Below are 18626 nucleotides of genomic sequence, written 5' to 3' on the forward strand. Positions count from 1 at the left end.
TATTTTCCTATTTTTAATTTAATGTCTTTATGGATCCTATCGGTCTGAAATAAATGATTTTTATTTTTATTTTATTTTTATTTTTTATTTATTATGAATGACCCGGCGCTAGACTCGTTCCTGCAAGGATTGATTTTTTTACTTATCACTTCTATAAAGCTCCTCTTGCATGTAGTGATGAATATTCGGATAGACACACCGTAGGGTGGTGGCACCAGTAGATGAATAACTAAGCTACTACCCCAACTTAATAATTTTTTTCTATGTGTTAAAACGCGTTTCGAGTAACTTTTTTTTCTATGAATGAATGAAAATCTTTATTCGCGGCAACTAGTGGCCTATAGATGAATACAACTAACATACATATTAAACAATATATTTTAACACTAAACACTACAAATCACATTATGGTTGCTTTGCATTATGTAACCCCGCAGTGTTAGGGAGCTGGCCACGGAACCACCGAGACTTGATACCCTTCGGCCAAAACTCCTCCTTGTCGAAGGTCGCTAGGCGTTCAACATATTATCAAGTCGAGATGAAATGACTCCAAGCTATCTTATCATTATTCAGTATTTTTATAAAAATATTTAAGTGCCACAATAGACCAATTTGCGTAGAAGATGAAAAATTTGCCCTAATAATGAACAAATATGTCCTATAGTTGAACCAACATAAATGATATAACCAGTATAGAAATGTTACGAATAAATAATATAAAAATGTTTAAAAGTATTCAAAAGGTAGTTTTTCATTGAAACTAGTGGTATTAATTGCCTTAATACAGCAATATTACAAAAAAAATGTAAATTAAAACTTTTATCTTATAGATTCCTAAAATATGAAACGATAAAACAGTTGGTTCAACTTTTGGCTATGATTTGAGTAAATGAACTAACTGAATTTTTGAGTGGTATTTTTTAGGAACAAACACTAAAAGTTGAACTAGTAATTTCCTTCGTTCAAGTTTTGGACATTAGTAAAAGTACATGTATCAACGAAAACGAACCTTAAAATAACCGTGTCAGGTCTATAACCGCGAAAATCGAAGTTCGTCAATTGCGGGCATATTTCTCTGTCACTCTCATTACGTTTTAGTGAGAGTAAAAGAGAAAGATCCCCGCAATTTGCGAATTTCGGTTTTCGCGGTAGGCCCCCTGATATAAAAGTTACGTTCATCTTTTGGCTAAAAAATCAGCTATCAGCAGTTGTTTCATTTGAGACATGAAAATGTTATCTCATTTGAATAAAAGTTGAACACCATTCATCTATTGGTTTATACGCATTATGTTTGAACCACAACTTGAGCAGCTTCATTTATATTTATTATATTTTAATTAATAAAAGAAAATAGTAAAAAACGAAAACTGTAGAAAAAAGGCTAGAATGTATACCAAAATCATAGAGTCAGATCAAGATAAGTTTGCAGCGATTGTACGCAGCGACCGTATTAAATTGGTATAAAGTAATAATTTTATGAACATTATAATTTTATAATAGATAAGTTTGAATTATCAGTAGAAGTATAGGCATAAAATAGTTGTTAATATCAACATAATATAGAATGGGAAGATTTACTTAGGTTTTCTACCACCTCAGCTACAAGAAAAAAAGGAGTTTCCAACTCTCAGTGGTCATTCAAAGGCCACTCTACCGATTTGGCAAGTGACTATTTAATTGGGACTATTATTTTTCTCGGCAATGATATTATAACTCAAGATAGGTTATAGGTATTCCAAAATTGAAGCGCTTACCTTGTACAAGTTGCCTAGGCAAGGGAGAAATATACACGTGCTAATAACAAGCTTCCAAGCACCAAAAGAGAAAGAGACAAGCTTATATTTATCCACGTGTATGACGAAGATGAATGGAATGCGAAAATTAATCATAAATAATAGTTTTCTTCGTATGTATAAAAATAAATAAGGAAGTTTTTTTGTGCTCTTTATGTAATAGTTAACCTATCTATAGTTATATAGTATCAACATTCTGCAAACACGTAGTCACGCAATTTATAAAATGAATGCCCTATTAAGACTGTATTTCAGGGGTTTTGCTCATCGCACATGGCAACATTGGCAACTGCAATTTGTTGTGACATTGACACTACAGCAGTCATGGTTTGACGGTAGATACTGCAGTAGTTTCCAAAATAGGCGAAATTTTCACTAAAATTACCTTAAAAAGTGCAATAAGTAATTCTGAATCAATGTTGTAAGTGAAATTCTCAAGTGTGTGATACAAAATGGCGCGCGGCTATTTAGAATTGTACATTTTGTTCTGTTTACCGATTATTTCTTTGTGTCAGCAAGATGCTGGTATTGTGTTTAATTATAACAACACGTAAGTAATTTTAAGCTGTTCTTATGCACTTGGCTTACTTATCCACTCAATAAGAACACTAGAATATATCTTGCATTTATTATAACATCGAATATATTATGAAAATATTCATCATTGTTTTAACTGTATGTACCTCATTTCTGACCTTATTTATACTAATTATTGCGAAATCAATTACAATTATATTCATGAAATGCATTACTTTATAGACTTCTTATTTCTAATTGCTTTAAATAAGTATCTTTAGAAAATTAATCAATTAATCATTATTTCGAAAGATAAGAATTATGAATCATACTTGATAGTATGTTGTGGATTCCCTTGTTACAAAGTTATGTGTAACATAGTTACGCATACTTCTTATTTAATACAATCCAACCATTGTCTGTATAAAATGTTAATAGCTGGGTCCACACACAGCGAGCATACGCATGAGGCAATTCCCTAACCGCCCAGTGTAGACGTGCCTCAGCCGAGGGTAGGTAGGCAGGAAACTGGATGGCATGTACGTGCTTGCTCGCTCACTCTGTATGGACCCGCCTAATGACTTTTTATTATCAATATACCTAAACTTTTTTAGTAAAAACAAGGGATTGACAAAATAAAATAAAATATGTATGTATGTATGTATGTGTTCTCAATATGTAGATACCTCAACTCTATAGAAAATATTAACATTCTTGTATCTGCAAAACATTGGATATCTTCTATTTATCTTCTTCAATATTTTAGGCATTTTTTGTCTTTAAGGTACCTACTATAATATATGTACAATAGTTTTCGTATATTTAAATATATAACATATTGATTTGATTTATATTTTTGTAACATTTTGGTAAGTTACTGCTATAGTTGTGCTGTTCTTGAGAACATTCTCCATTTACCAGGGATCGGAACCGGTTTTTTGCAAAATCATCGAAATAACCATATTTTTCGGTTTATTTTATACTCTAAATGTAGGACTCAGTTGTGTTTTCAGATAACGACTTCGTATTATTAGATTGCCTAATTAGAAATGAAGTAATTAACAAAGAACGAAAAAATACCGTTTTCGTTCCCATACAAAAAATACCGGTTTCCGATCCCTGCCGTTTACTATGGGGACTGTTCTCGCGCGAGGACAGTCCCTATACAATGGAGAATGTAAAGGCACAACTATAACAGCTCATTATAATTTTCATTTATAGATTTATTATTCACTTCCTTTGCTTATTGATTTCAGAACGGAAATTTTGCATGAAAAACTTCTAGGTAAAAAAAGAAAATTTGCATGAAAAACTTCTAGGTATAATTACGAGTATCAGAGACCAGAATATTGGTAGCAGTTTTAAAGGAATGTTAGGACTTCTTGTTTCTTTATTGAGTTAATTTTGTTTTCAAATGAAGTAAAACAAACGCAACTCTGTTCTCTGTTCCAACAAAAAATCAATACACCTTATAAAACATATGTATGTTTGCAATAAACTCAAAAATAATTTGATTGATTTTCACACGGTTTTCACCTATCAATAGAGTGATTCTTGAGGAAGGTTTAGGTGTATAATTTTGTGCCACCCGTAAGCCAAGGCGGGTCGCTAGTCATTTATATTTGAAGTTAAACCATGGGACATTAGACAAAAAAAACTGGCCAACCGCGCACGAAAGGTTCCGTACTATTATCTAAAAATCACTTTTTTGTATGGGAGCCCCCTTAAATATTTATATTATTCTGTTTTTAGTATTTGTTATAGCGGCAACAGAAATAATAATAATAATAAAGACGTTTATTCAAAAAGTTCATTCCAACACATACTTCAACTGGCTAACTGTCACAGTTCATGAGATACAGCCTGGTGACAGACAGACGGACGACAGCGGAGTCTCAGTCTCAGTAATAGGGTCCCGTTTGACCCTTTGGGTACAGAACCCTAACAAGCAGAAGTGGAAAAATGTGACAAAAAAACTTTTATTCACACATTATTTACTCTTTTGCAATTTCGGGAACACATTACCGATGTCCTGTTGGAAAGTTCAATATTGCGAAAAGAAATTAGCAATTACAACATATTTTTGTATGGATTTCAACATTTTCTGTTTCTAAAATGAAAATGACCTTAAATTCCTATGAAATTTTCCCGGAAATCGGAGAACTTTTGCAATTTTTTTTCACTTACTTAAAAATTTTGACACTTTCTGTAACTTGTATGGTTAGCTGCAGAGAACAGGTACTTCTATGCAGGGTTGGTACCTTTTCTCTGCAGCTGGCTGTATATCTGTACAATCGCCTTCAATAATATGCTACGAAATGAAGGCAGCAAAAATATTTTATACAATCTTATTTGTAGAGCCATTGTATGTAATATTAATATGTAAAAGTGCATACATAATTGACTTGACGACCGGTTTGGCCTAGTGGGTAGTGACCCTGCCTACGAAGCTGATGGTCCCGGGTTCAAATCCTGGTAAGGGCATTTATTCGTGTGATGAGCATGGATATTTGTTCCTGAGTCATGGGTGTTTTCTATGTATTTAAGTATTTATAAATATTTATATATTACCTATATATATCGTTGTCTAAGTACCCTCAACACAAGCCTTATTGAGCTTACTGTGGGACTTAGTCAATTTGTGTAATAATGTCCTATAATATTTATTTATTTATTATTTATTTATTTATAATGTAACATTTGCAAAAAGGTTTTCTCAATAAATTATTCTATTGTTTTGTATTTATATTAAGTGTAAAATATAGTAGATTTTATTAATAATTTCAGGTACAAATTTGATGTTGAATACACAGTCAACGTCAGCAAAAATATAGAATACATCATGGAGTTCGCCGGGGTATGTTTTGACTAGTACAATGGCACATAGTACTTATTCTTAGAGTTTATGATAAAAACAAACGATAACAACGCTTTCTCTACAATACTGTGGTAACGACGGGCTGATCTGATGACTGATCTGATGACGGAGACAGGAGGTGGCCATAGGAACTCTGTAATAAAACAATGCAACCTTATTGGCTACTTGACAGTTTTTTGTGAATAATGTCAATTGATCTTGATTTTCCTGAGGATCAAATGTCTATATAGGACATTTAAGCAAAACAAAGGTCAAAAATGAGAGTTAAAGCCTGACGCTCGCACTCGACGATTGAAACGCCTCTAACAAAATGATATTGTAATGTGACGTTACATTACATTAGTCTGCCTCTAAATGTATGGATCAAGAAAATTGCTATTTTGATCCTGAAATATTGCATTTATGTATAAAGTTGTCTTACAATTTATTTTTCAATAAAATGTAAGGAATCGAATGTCTTTTTAAATTCCTTTTTTTATAATGGATTGCTCATTTTCTATCCAAGTAGCTAAATTTTGTTATAATATTCAACATGTGTCAAGTTTCAACCCAATTGTCTCGATGAGTATCAGTTGTCTGTGGAAAGAAAAGTACAGTCAGGCATGAAAGATTGCACCAATATATTTAATTTTTGCCAAAAACTTATTTTCATATGAGTCTGAGCCTATACGAGTATGAGTATTATAGGCTGTCAAACATCTTTGTCAGTAGTGAAAAGGCGCGAAATTTGAATTTTCTATGGAACAATAACCCTTTCGCGTCTAATTTTTTTTTAATTTGCCGCTGTTTTTACTGACGGAAATGGCTTGACAGACTATTATACCTTGTCGTTTGTACGAATATTGTTGCGTATTGTTTGTTGTTGTTTCTGTATTGTATTTATTTATAATTATTATTGTTTTATTCGATTTGACATTTAGCTTCATTCTTAATAACTTAATTTAAATTTAATTTGTGACATAAGATGGCGCCACTTTTGATTAAAGTCAAATGGCGTTCTAAAAGTTTTAATTATGTGCCGAAAGACGGCAGTAATATTACGTCGCTACAATGTTTACTTCGACAATACACCTCTATTTCAAATTCTCTTTGATTTATTTATTTATTCGTTTTAATTCTTTTGAACGCTCAAAGCATGAGTGCCTAGTTATCTAACAAATGAAATGTGTGCTCTGTATATGACATTTATTCCGGGTTAACAATAAAATCTTATTTACTTAACTTATTGAAATTTGTACTCACAAAGGGTATAGTAGGATAGCCGTTGAAAAATTGGCCCCAGCGTGTTTGGTTCGAAACTATAACCAAACGATGCCTTTTGAAAGGGTTAACCAACCAAAAACGCTGGTGTCAATTTTTCAAAGACTATCCTGCTATACCCTTTCAATAAGTAAATAAGATTTTATTGTCCTATTTTTTTTTTTTGCGATTAATGCATGTTAGACTTTAAGGAATATACTGCCAATTAGCACGAAGGTTTAGCTGTTAGTGCTGATTGAATGGAAAATAAATGAAATGAAATGAAATTGACACAGGACTCGTTCGACACCCCGGCGCGAGTGACTGTCGCTAGCGACTTCGCCAACAGCACGTACCCGCTCTTCGTCACGGCGCGACAACAAAAAGGTACGTCATCCATTACTAATAAATATTTGGGCACAATCTTACACAGATCGACCTGGCCCCAAACTAAGCAAAGCTTGTACTATGCCGTGAAACGACGGACCGGGCGGTATCCCCTTCGAGGGTTTTTGAAGGGGTATTTCGTAAGGCTTTGCTTACCAAAGCCGTTGCTAACTAAAACTCTTTCATTTGGCTTTTTAAGCGCTTCATAATACGGGTAAGCTGATAACCGTTCCGAAGCGCTAACGCCTTGCAGGGGTATCGATTATAAATTATAACGCTTATGCCATTTTCAACTTTCTCTTGGTGAAAATAGAATCGAATATTGCTTATTTATTTTTAAAGAGAAGGATTGGGTGTCAAGCGCGTTGACGGCACAGGCGTCATATTTTTTTGAATTAGGAAGGGGATTTTCATGTAGCGGTATCTCTGAAAGGGAAACCCCTTCCTAGAGCTAAGTCAAATGAACGGGTAAGCCATTCAAAAGGAAAGCCCATCGTTGGGGCTATTCGATGAACGGCTAAGTCATTTAAAGGCTTTTTTTCTGGGAAGGGGTAGACGGGTCCCTGCGTGAAACCCTATCGGATTTGTATTGACACTAGATTAAATGCAGAAGTGCACCCCTAGTTGCCCCTAAGACTTCTCTATGCCCGGTCGCAAATACACAGGGAGCACCTTGTCATAAGTGTCATAACAGCTTTTTTTAATGAGTTTTGTATTTTTGGCAGAATAACAGTCTTCCTTAACATTGAACTAACAGACACTTTCTATGGCTGCTTTTAATGGTACACTTCCACCGAACTTGCAATAAGTCACCTAAAAGTAACTTCAAAAATATGTTCCATTAAAACAATTTCATGGTAGTAGCAGAATTTCTTATTTATTTGGAGTTTCCACTGTTGCGGTTGCCTCGCTGGTGCAGCGCGTCCGGGATGTTCGCGGATGCGCGCGTGGACGGGTTCCAGGCCATCATGCGCGCGCGCTGCGCGGCCGCGCTGCGGCGCCTGCGGGGCAGCCGCAACAGTCTCCTGGCAATTATAGCTGACAGGCTTGACAGTCAGCTTCTTGTGCACTGGACCAGGGTACACTCAGTGGTAGCTACATACACACAATTCGCATGAGTGTATGTAGTTATTACTGGTGTATGTGCCTGGCTCCAGTTTTAAACCCTTAAATATCGTAAGTCTAATTTATTTCAATAATAATTTAATATAATTTTTTAGAGTAAGTCGTACTAACACTGTATGTAAGGTCCGACCGAGAATGCTTTTTTTGTCTCGGCCGAGACCGAGACCGAGACCGAGATTCAATGGGATTCTCGGCCGAGACCGAGACCGAGACCGAGAATTTATAAAATAGAAAAAAAAAATACGAATTTTGCACTAAAAATTTTTTTCATATCGAAATTCGATGATATATCAGCAAAAAGTTATCATAGGTGGATTACCGCTTCGGAGCGCTATTAAGGTGTTTCGATTTCCATACAAAAAATAATTGCATTTTATCGCGACATAAATATGTGCGCATCTATCTACTTTCGACTATTAGTTTGCGCTAAATTGATAGAAAAACTATGTTTCATACAGAAATCACGCAAAAAACGTTATATTTTTCTATCAAAGTTAACACCAAAATAACGTTTTTTGCGTGGTTTCTGTATGAAACATAGTTTTTCTATCAATTTAGCTCAAACTAATAGTCGAAAGTAGATAGATACGCACATATTTATGTAGTAATAGTGTATAATGATTTCATAAAATGCAATTGTTTTTTGTATGGAAATCGAACCACCATAAATAGTATTTTTAGGGTTCCGTAGCAAAAGGTAAAATGGCAAAAATGGAACCCTTATAGTTTAGTCATGTCCTTATGTCTGTCGGTCTGTGCGTATGTCACAGCCATTTTACTCATAAACTAATACAATATATTTTATAAAAAAATTTGGAACGTAGGTGTAAATGTATTATGTAAGTTGCTTCTTAATTTAGAAAAAAAATTGTAAAATATATTTTCAAATATATACTCCATACAAATTTAACTAAAAGTTAAAAATAATTCATGTGGCTCATCATTAGATAGGTCTTTAAAAATACATAAAGATTGCTAAAAATGTTTTTTTAGTAAGTCATTATTTTTGGAAATAATTGGTCCAAACAAAATAGTGTGATCTCCTCTAACTTTGAACCGGGAGAGCAAAACCATTTTCAAAATATCTAAATAATAAAGCTTCATAAGGAAATAATTTTTCAGGAAAATTATTTAGAATCGAATGAATGAATGGTCGGTTAAGCCATTTAAGAGTTATAAAAAAACTGATCTTATTAAAACGACGAAAGTGCCACTAACATACGCTCTTTTGCTTGTACGGCTTTTTTGTATTGTGTGAAAGTACGGAACCTTCCATTATGCGTGGTCCGACACGCACTTGGCTGGTTTTTTCAGTATGGATGTGCACAAAAAGAGGTACAATAATAATAATCAAAATAAAGAGCTATATATTGTAACCCTAAAAATACGCTACAGGTGTCGTTTTGTACTTACTGCTTTGTTTCTTCCCGTTGACACAAATATATTTAGTATCAAAATATCCTGTGTCATCTTCCACTCACAAAAAGTTAATCTAAGTTACATCCCGAGCACAATATACACTCATTTGTTCATCAATAACAACAACCACAAATGAAAAGACCCAAATGAAATGAACAAGTCATTACTTGCAACCGCGCCTATCCGATCCCAACACTTAATATTTGGTAAGTAATTGGCTTAAAATGTGGGTACAAAAGCAATGAAAATCACAAAAAACGTCACACCAATTGGGCGATGCAACCAACGGGTGGCTTAGATCCCGGTGCTCGTGCGCGGAAAATTCAAATTCACTAATGATAACTCATTGCCTAGTCTCGGTCTCGGCAGGAATCTCGGCCCATTTTGGCCGAGAGCCGAGACCGAGATCTCGGCCCGATTTTTGGCCGAGAATGCCGAGACCGAGACCGAGACCGAGATCTCGGTCGGACCTTAACTGTATGGACCAAGGTCTGAAATAAATGTTTTTTTTTTTTTTTTTTTTTTTTTTTTATAGGAAGAAATAAAAATATTGGAAAAAATAAAAATGTGTTTCTTTCTACTTTTCGATTCTAAATTACAAAATTATCGTAAATGCCAAGTACATCATATGTTAGGCGGATTTGTAGAAAATTTCAAGTAGTACTGTTATGTTTTAATCATGACGACCGGTTTGGCCTAGTGGGTAGTGACCCTGCCTACGAAGCTGATGGTCCCGGGTTCAAATCCTGGTAAGGGCATGTATTTGTGTGATGAGCATGGATATTTGTTCCTGAGTCATGGGTGTTTTGTATGTATTTAAGTATTTATAAATATGTATATATTATATATATCGTTGTCTAAGTACCCTCAACACAAGCCTTATTGAGCTTACTGTGGGACTTAGTCAATTTGTGTAATAATGTCCTATAATATTTATTTATTTATTTAATCATGTGCCCCTCCCCTTGATCGACATCAACTTCTCCACATTCTACTAAGATGCACTTTTGCACCTAAGTGTAGCACGTATACTACCTGAACTGGGTCATCCTCCTTACACCCTGAAATCCCCCCAAAAATAGCACCGTAAGAATCTCGGTGGGGAACTTAAAAAAAGAATCATCTTTGGGTATAAATAATTTGAATAACGGTGAAAGAAGGAATGCTCAGAACCGGTTTTAAAAATAACAGTTAATACCTGTTTATTTCGGTTTTACTCCGAGCATTCATAAGAACGAGAACGTTTTAAGAATTTTATTGTAACCTTAATAAATCGGTTTATTCGACGAGCACGAGACGGCCGGCTGGTCTGATGGTGTCCCGGAAACAGACACCGACATATGAAGAAACCGGTTTTTATTGTTCTAAACCGATAATTAAAACAAGAACTTGGAAATGTTCTCCTAAAAACTGGTTTAAAAATAGCGGTTTTACGCACGAAAGCGAAGTTAAAAGGGTTTGCGCCAAGTACATGATAACAATTTGGAAATTTAACCGGTTACCGAGCCTTTGGAAAGGAGGAGTCTTATCGGTTTTTTAAATTAAATGTATTTGACTAATTCTCATAAATTTGATAGATTACTACGATTGTTGAGTCGTCACCAGATTAGATTGCTATTATTTCGGTACAATCGTTCATTGATAGAAATTATCTTCAATAAGTATTTACGTGTGTAATGCGGCTAGAGAGAGTCCGAAACGAGTACGTTCGTGGCAGCTTTAAGGTGACCCCAATACCCGAAAAGCTTACAGAAAACCGTCTAAGGTGGTTTGGGCACATGATGCGTAGGGATGATGAGTATATCGTCAAAAAAGCTCTAGACCTGCTGGAGAAAAAGAGAGGCAGAGGACGCCCGCCGGCAACATGGTGGACCAGCATGCCCACGCTCCTTGATAGGAATAATCTACCTGACCCGACAACCCTCGATAGAATGTCGTGGCGAACAATAATTAGGAGAGCCGACCCCACCTAAAGTTGGAAAGAGCAAGGAAGAAGAAGATTTACGTGTGTAATGATCAACATGTCAGACATGATAATTGTCTTTAGATACATATCTAACCTCGCCATCCGAATTTCATCTTAGTTGGCTTTGTGTGGCATTCACGTGACGTGAGACACTTCATTCGGTTCCTGTCTGTTTGTTAATTTCATGTCTTTAAGAATTCAAGTCTTGGAGACCCTTTACACCTCTAAGGATATTTTAATAATCTTTTTAGGGTTCCATAGTCAACTAGGAACCCTTATAGTTTCGCCATGTCCGTCTGTCTGTCTGTCTGTCTGTCTGTCCGAGGCTTTGCTCCGTGGTCGTTAGTGCTAGAAAGCTGAAATTCGGCATGGATATATAAATCACTAAAGCCGACAAAGTCGTACAATAAAATACAAAAATTTAATTTTTTTGAGGGTACCTCCCCTACACGTAAAGTGGGGGTGAATTTTTTTTTTGCTTCAACCCTACAGTGTGGGGTATCGTTGGAAAGGTCTTTCAAAACTAATAGGGGTCTTCAACAAACATTTTTTGATAAAGTGAATATATTCGGAGATAATCGCTCCGAAAGAGAAAAAAAATGTGTCCCCCCCTCTAACTTTTGAACCATAAGTCCAAAAAATATGAAAAAAATCGTGGAAGTAGAACTTAAGAAAGACATTAAATGAAAACTATAGCGGACATGATCAGTTTAGCTGTTTTTGAGTTATCGCAAAAAGTTTCTCCCATAGTAAAAAGACTTACTTTAATTAGGGACTGATTATGTAAATTTGCATATTTGTTTAACTCGCGTGAAAGGTACCGTTTCATCCCTTGGTTAACAATTTACTATACTTTAAGCTCCAGTTTAGCTTATTGTGACGGAAGAGTAACTACGGAACCCTACACTGAGCGTGGCCCGACATGCTCTTGGCCGGTTTTTATTTTAATTATGTTTTATCTCTGATACTTGAGACTTGTACATCTCTAAAGAATTTTAGTATTTGTTGTTTGTGTTTTTTTATCATAGTTTGTTTTTTTGTAATTAGACATTTAGAAGTATATCGGGGTTCTATATATAAGTGGCTAGGGTGACCTATTTGGTGTTGGAATAATAATCACTTATATATCTGACTCCATATATTGAATAATACTATAGTAGACCTAAACCAAACGGACGACTACGGTTGTAAAACTTCTCATTCACGCTGTCGTGGTCGAAGGTAGGGTAAGAGAGATAGAGATATGACCCCGGTCGTCCGTTTGGTTTGAGTCTACTATAGTTAAGTGTACAATGGTTCGGGCGGGACCGGCGTCCCGTTGCTAAGTAAAGCTAATAAAGCTTTTCGCTAGTCAGCTCATACCGCGGTACACGCGCACTTAAATATGAGCTGACATAGCTAAACTGTTCCTATAGACATTTAGAGACTGTATACCAGTGGCGGATCGTTCAAAGAACTCGATTCCCACCGGCTTGTCTAATTTCAGCCTGTTGAGTACTTTCACGACCGGTTCATGGAGAAAAGGAAAGCAAAATTAGCTCCGGATTCCCTACGAATATTTGTGACGCGCCGCCACTGCTGTATACATCTCTAATTAAGTATCTAATATTTAATTGATTCCATATTTGTAATTGTATTTTGTTCTTTTTATGATTGTAAAACTTTGACATGTAAAAGTGCCCCTGTGGCCTGGGAGAATCAACTTCTTAGCGTCACTCGTTGTCATGGTTACGATTAGTTGTCCAGGGGACAAAAGTTCATTGAAATACTGATTTTATGGTACTTAAATGTATTAAACTTGCGTTTTTGTGGTCGTTATAACCAATGTCCATAATGGGCCCCCTACTAAGCATGTTAATAGAACGGCATACAACGTCTCTTCAAACAAACTGTGCCACTGTTGTCCCTTGGACAACGGGACAGGATAACAAAACAAAAAAAGTTGATTCACCCGCCTACTTGTTGAATAAATGTTTGTTTGTTTGTTTGATCTTTAAGCAAATTCATCTTGCGGCCCGGGGCTACAAGACAAAACCATCTTTGTGGCCCTCATCAAAAAATGATAATTATGGCTTACGTTACGGCTTAGTAACTAGTATTAGCTTTGCTTAGTATGGGGCTAGGCCGATCTGTGTAAGTGTCCCCATCCCCAAATATTTATCAAATTTGCATGTTTGAGTTATCAGAAAAGTACAGTCAGCGATCAAAGCTTGTACCAAAAATGAAATTTTTGCGAAAAACTTATTTACAGATTATATTTTACTCATATGTGTCCGCGGCCGGCTAAACGTCCCACTTTATCGCTTGCCATAAGGATGAGATTTGCTTGTATCTTTAAACGAATAACCTGTCAAGGCGCCCATATGGCAAGCGACAAAGTGGGACGGCTTTGCCGGCCTCGGTCACATATTATAATTTGGATAAATAAATATTTGGGACCAATCTTACACAAATCGACCTAGCCCTAGCAAAGCTTATACTATGGGTACTAGGCGACGATATATATATACGTATATAGATATAAATTACTGGGATTCGACCCTGGGACCATCGGCTTCATAAACAGGGTCACTACCCACCAGGCCAGACCGGTCGTCAATATTGCTTACACTAAGGCCTGAGTGGACGCTCGAAGCGGAGCGTTCGGCGGGGCGTGCAGCGTGGCGTCGGGCTCACAAGTGATGTGAGCAGCGTGCCCTGCGGCCGCTCCTATACGTTTGCATTATTTTAACATGCACGCCGCACGCCCCGCCCTGCTGCACGCCCAACGCGAGCGTCCACTCAGGCCTTGTTCTTCTGTGTTACAGGAGTGTCATCCTGGCAGCTGCCCATGGTGGTGGAGGTGCCTGGCAGCTACCAACAGTTCACCAACATTTCGCGGACGCTCTGTCCACATAACAACATGTTCGCTGAGGACGAAGAGACCTGCGGTAAGTTGTAACACGTTATATATTAATCAACACTCTGAATGTACTGCGAGCCAGGAACAGATTTCCATGACCAAAAACGTCTCCCGGCCGATAACTCGTATAGTGGTTAACGGCTATGTATGATGAACCCTCGTGGACGTCAGCTGCCGCGCCGCTCGTGGGTTGAGGTATGGCAGCCACCGAAACACGTAAAAAAATTAATAAATTTAGTCATCGCCTCCCGTTTGATACTTTGTCAGACGATAGTTTACATGCTAATGTTAGTTAAAAAAATCGTCAGCCGGTTGTATCGCGGCGAAAAGAACGTCAGCCGGTCGCATGAACATGTAAAAAATAAGCGCTTTACCTTTTTATGATAGTAATAATAAAATCATGAAACTTTGCATGTAGCATTCATTGAGGCGTTTCAAATAAACGGATTACGCAATTTACACATTACGCATATTTTGCGGACACAAGTGTAAGGCGCGTATTTACATGTTCATGTGACCAGTTGACGGTCTTTCCACCGCGATACAACCGGCTGACGGTTTTTTTAATTTAAAACAGCATCCAAACTATCATCTGACACTATGTCAATCGGGAGGCGATGATTGAAAAAATATTTTTTCAGTCATCGCCTGACTGAAAAAACATTTTTTCTGACTGATCCTGGCCCGCGTCTATAAGATGCAAGTGCTCGACAGCTTCTCTGTAAATATATTTGAAATCTGAAAATTGCTTTTAACATTGGAGCTTTCCGATATAAGGACATATTGTTGATAATTTCAGACTTTTTGACATTTGGATATTGACCTTTCTTATGCTCCTGTCAAAAATTTGCCGATTATACAGGGTGGAAAAAGGAATGGGCCCTAGAGGGAAAGTATGTTAAAACCTTAAGTTAGCTCATTCATTTTACTTAAAGGAAACTTTCTTTTATTTTTCAAAAGAAACAAAACTGCATCCAAAAATGTTTTACTATTCGCTTGTATAAAAATATTTTTGTGTACGAGGGAATGATATTTATGTGTCCGTGTTAAGAGGGAAGAATAGCTTTTCGAATCTCGAAATAACGGTAATTTTTCTATGAAATTCCATTTCGGAAGAAAACGGGTTCCACTAAATAAAAATTAACAAATCACTTGTCGATCGCTTCAGCATAATTTATTTCAGGGTAATAGCTTTTCGCCCTTTTTAAATTTATTTTTTTATACAAAAAAAAAGAAGAGGCGAATGCTGAAATTTAGTATAGCCCTTACTAATGACGTCGCACATCATCAGAAAAAAATCAGGGCGAAAAACTATAAATGTACTAGATGTTCCCTTATCCTGCCACGGCCTTTTCGATTTTACGGATATTTTGTACGACAGACGAGCGTAAGACCTAATGTTTCTTGGAGAAATTTAACATTAACTGTAAACTGTAACTGTAACTCTTCGAATCTGCGTTGCACGCGGCGATATTTCCACAGGTTGTGGCGAGATTGAGCGAAGCCCAACATGGTTTTCGACCGGGCCGCAGCACGGAGAGCAATTTACTATGCTTTATGAATTATGCGACACCGGAAGTATATCGACCGGGCGGACAGGTTGATGCCGCATACTTCGATTTCCAGAAGGCGTTCGACACTGTCGATAACGACATATTGTTGACAAAGTTGGCTGTTGTGGGTTTTACGCCAAGTCTATTAGCCTATTTGCAAATTACCTTAGGAACCACAAGCAATATGTACAGTACAAAGGCCTCATATCGGACTGTTATCTAACGCTTTCAGGTGTAAGTCAGGGTAGCAATTTGGGGCCTTTGAACTTCACTCTCATGATCAATGACCTTCCAAGTATTGTAAAACATGCTAGTTGCTGCGTCACTTTTAAAAAACCTTATACCTATTTCATAAAAAAAAACGTTGCAGGAAGAGCATTCGTTAATGTAAACAACAAGAAACTTTTGCATTGCAAGTATTTTCAATAAGTATTACTGTATTTTAATTAGAAACAAATACACACAAAACAATAATATATAAATAAACTACGAGTACAATGATAAATAAACTATCTTATTCTAAAAGACCTCCGTGACCTGTACCGGGTGCAAATGTGCCCATCACACTTTCCGCGTTACCGCGCTGGATAGCGATGGCCAACCTCTGCACCAGGTACGAACCCGCGCGGGCATCTGAGGTCTAGTTAGTAGAGGGCTAGTTGCTTGATGTTTGCAGATGACCTTAAGTTGCTGTTAAAAATAAAGTATGTTCATGATTGTGAGAGACTGCAGAGCGATATTGACAGGGTAGTGAGTTGGAGCCATAAGAACAAACTCTATTTCCAAATGTAATGTAGTGTCTTATAGCAAAGCCGTCTCTCCATTGCTCCACTCGTATAATATAAGAGGAGAAGGGACGCGCGCGTGTCGTCTGTGCGAGATCTGGGATTGCACGTTGAGTCGGATCTGTCCTTCAGAAAGCACATAGTAGACACATGTAAGAAAGCTTTTCGGAACTTAGGCTTCATACTGCGTCAGACAAAGGACGTTTACAACACAGCAACAGTCAAGGCTCTGTATAATGCGTTAGTTAGAAGCAGGCTAGAGTGGCGCTATTATATGGAATTGTTTGACATGATGCCCACGGCTACTTTCTATCACCGCACCGCCCGCCGTCGGCAGGGTGTTCATCCTCACACCCTAGAACCTAAATGGTCACGCACTGTGAGGTTTAAGAGGAACTTCCTCCCGCGCACGCTCCGGTTGTGGAATGAGCTACCTGCCGAGGTTTTCCCGAGGGTCTACAGTATGAGGTTCTTCAAAAAAGGAGTGTACAGATTTTTAAAGGGTCGGCAACGCGCATGTAACACCTACGGTGACTGCTTACCATCAGGCGGGCTGTATGCTTGCTTGCCAACGTCGTGGTAAAAAAAAAAAATCCCACATGAGAATAAGTACTCCGCGATGGTCGAAAAATACAAAACAAGTTCGCCAGATATTTGTATTTCATGTTTCATGTACCCGACTCTCTTTGTTCTCGGCATGATAGGCTATACAAAATTAGAACTGAGGCGGAACTTGTCGTTAGCAACTTATATATATAAAGTATGGCGGAGGGTCGTGCACAATCCGGAAGTGCTGGGTGCCTTGGGGCTGGTGGTGCCGCGCGGGCCGTGCCGCCGCGCGAACCAACTTACTCGCTAGAGCACCGTTGGTCACCGCTATCAATATTTTAAATAAGATCTCGACTGAAATAGTTTTGTTTAGCTGTTCTCTTACTGAGTTCACAGAGGTCACTTACAAACAATTATGTAATCCGTAATTTATAGATATCAGTAATTATTTTAACTTTCATTGCTAATTATATTAATTACAGCTATATTTTATATTTTTATTTATTTGACGACCGGTTTGGCCTATTGGGTAGTGACCCTGCCTACGAAGCTGATGGTCCCGGGTTCAAATCCTGGTAAGGGCATTTATTCGTGTGATGAGCATGGATATTTGTTCCTGAGTCATGGGTGTTTTCTATGTATTTAAGTATTTATAAATATTTATATATTATATATATCGTTGTCTAAGTACCCTCAACACAAGCCTTGTTGAGCTTACTGTGGGAGTTAGTCAATTTGTGTAATAATGTCCTATAATATATATATATATATATATAAGAAATTATTATGGATTATTATTATTACGAATTTTTATTCTAATAATTTCGTAAATCTGTTGACATTGTAATTGTAATTTGTAATTTTTTATGGAATTGCTATTGAATTAATTTTGTGTGTTTTTTAATGACTAGTATGTAAGCGCTTTGATACACTACTGTAATGCTTATGTATGCTGAAATAAAATGAAAAAAAAATGAAATTTATCGACTAGTGGAATAAAATAGCGAATTTTTATTTTTTGAAATTCTACGTTGGTGTGAGTCCCGGGCGACACAAGCGATTTTTTAATGCAGTTTTGTTTTATTTTAATATAAGCGCTGGCGGCCTAGCGGTTAGAGCATGCAACTTGCAATCCGGAGGTCGCGGGTTCAAACCCCGGCTCGTACCAATGAGTTTATCGGAACTTATGTATGGAACGCTTTTCGGTGAAGGAAAGCATCGTCAGGAAACCGTACTAAGCCCAATAAGGCCTAGTTTACCCTCTGGGTTCGAAGGTTAGATAACAGTCGCTTTCGTAAAAACTACTGCCTACACCAATTCTTGGAATTAGTTGCCAAGCGGACCCCAGGCTCCCATGAGCCGTGGCAATGCCGGGACAAAGCAAGGAAGATGCAGTTTTGTTGCTTTTTAAAAATAAAAGCACGTTTCCTTTAAGTAAAATTAGCTTAATTAAGGTTTTAAGATACTTTCCCACCAGGGCTATTCATTTTCCACACTGTATAGCAATCATGACA

At 37.1% G+C, this 18626-nt stretch overlaps 1 protein-coding gene across 4 annotated transcripts in view; it reads left to right on the forward strand.

Moving 5' to 3' along the window:
• The first annotated feature begins 1374 nt into the window (after positions 1-1374).
• Positions 1375-18626, forward strand: part of LOC133532862 (SID1 transmembrane family member 1-like) — a 59542-nt gene continuing 42290 nt past the window's right edge. For 3 of the 4 annotated variants that reach the window (XM_061871716.1, XM_061871715.1, XM_061871717.1), the window contains exons 1-4: positions 1375-2343; positions 5097-5166; positions 6723-6813; positions 14131-14253. In XM_061871716.1, coding sequence (XP_061727700.1) covers positions 2246-2343; positions 5097-5166; positions 6723-6813; positions 14131-14253 — 382 coding nt within the window. In that variant the 5' untranslated portion in view covers positions 1375-2245. The remainder of the gene's footprint in view (positions 2344-5096; positions 5167-6722; positions 6814-14130; positions 14254-18626) is intronic. The other variant, XM_061871718.1, reaches the window with a different exon arrangement.

The sequence above is a fragment of the Cydia pomonella genome, chromosome 28 (genome assembly GCF_033807575.1).
Source record: "Cydia pomonella isolate Wapato2018A chromosome 28, ilCydPomo1, whole genome shotgun sequence".
NCBI classification, from domain to species: Eukaryota; Metazoa; Arthropoda; class Insecta; order Lepidoptera; family Tortricidae; genus Cydia; species Cydia pomonella.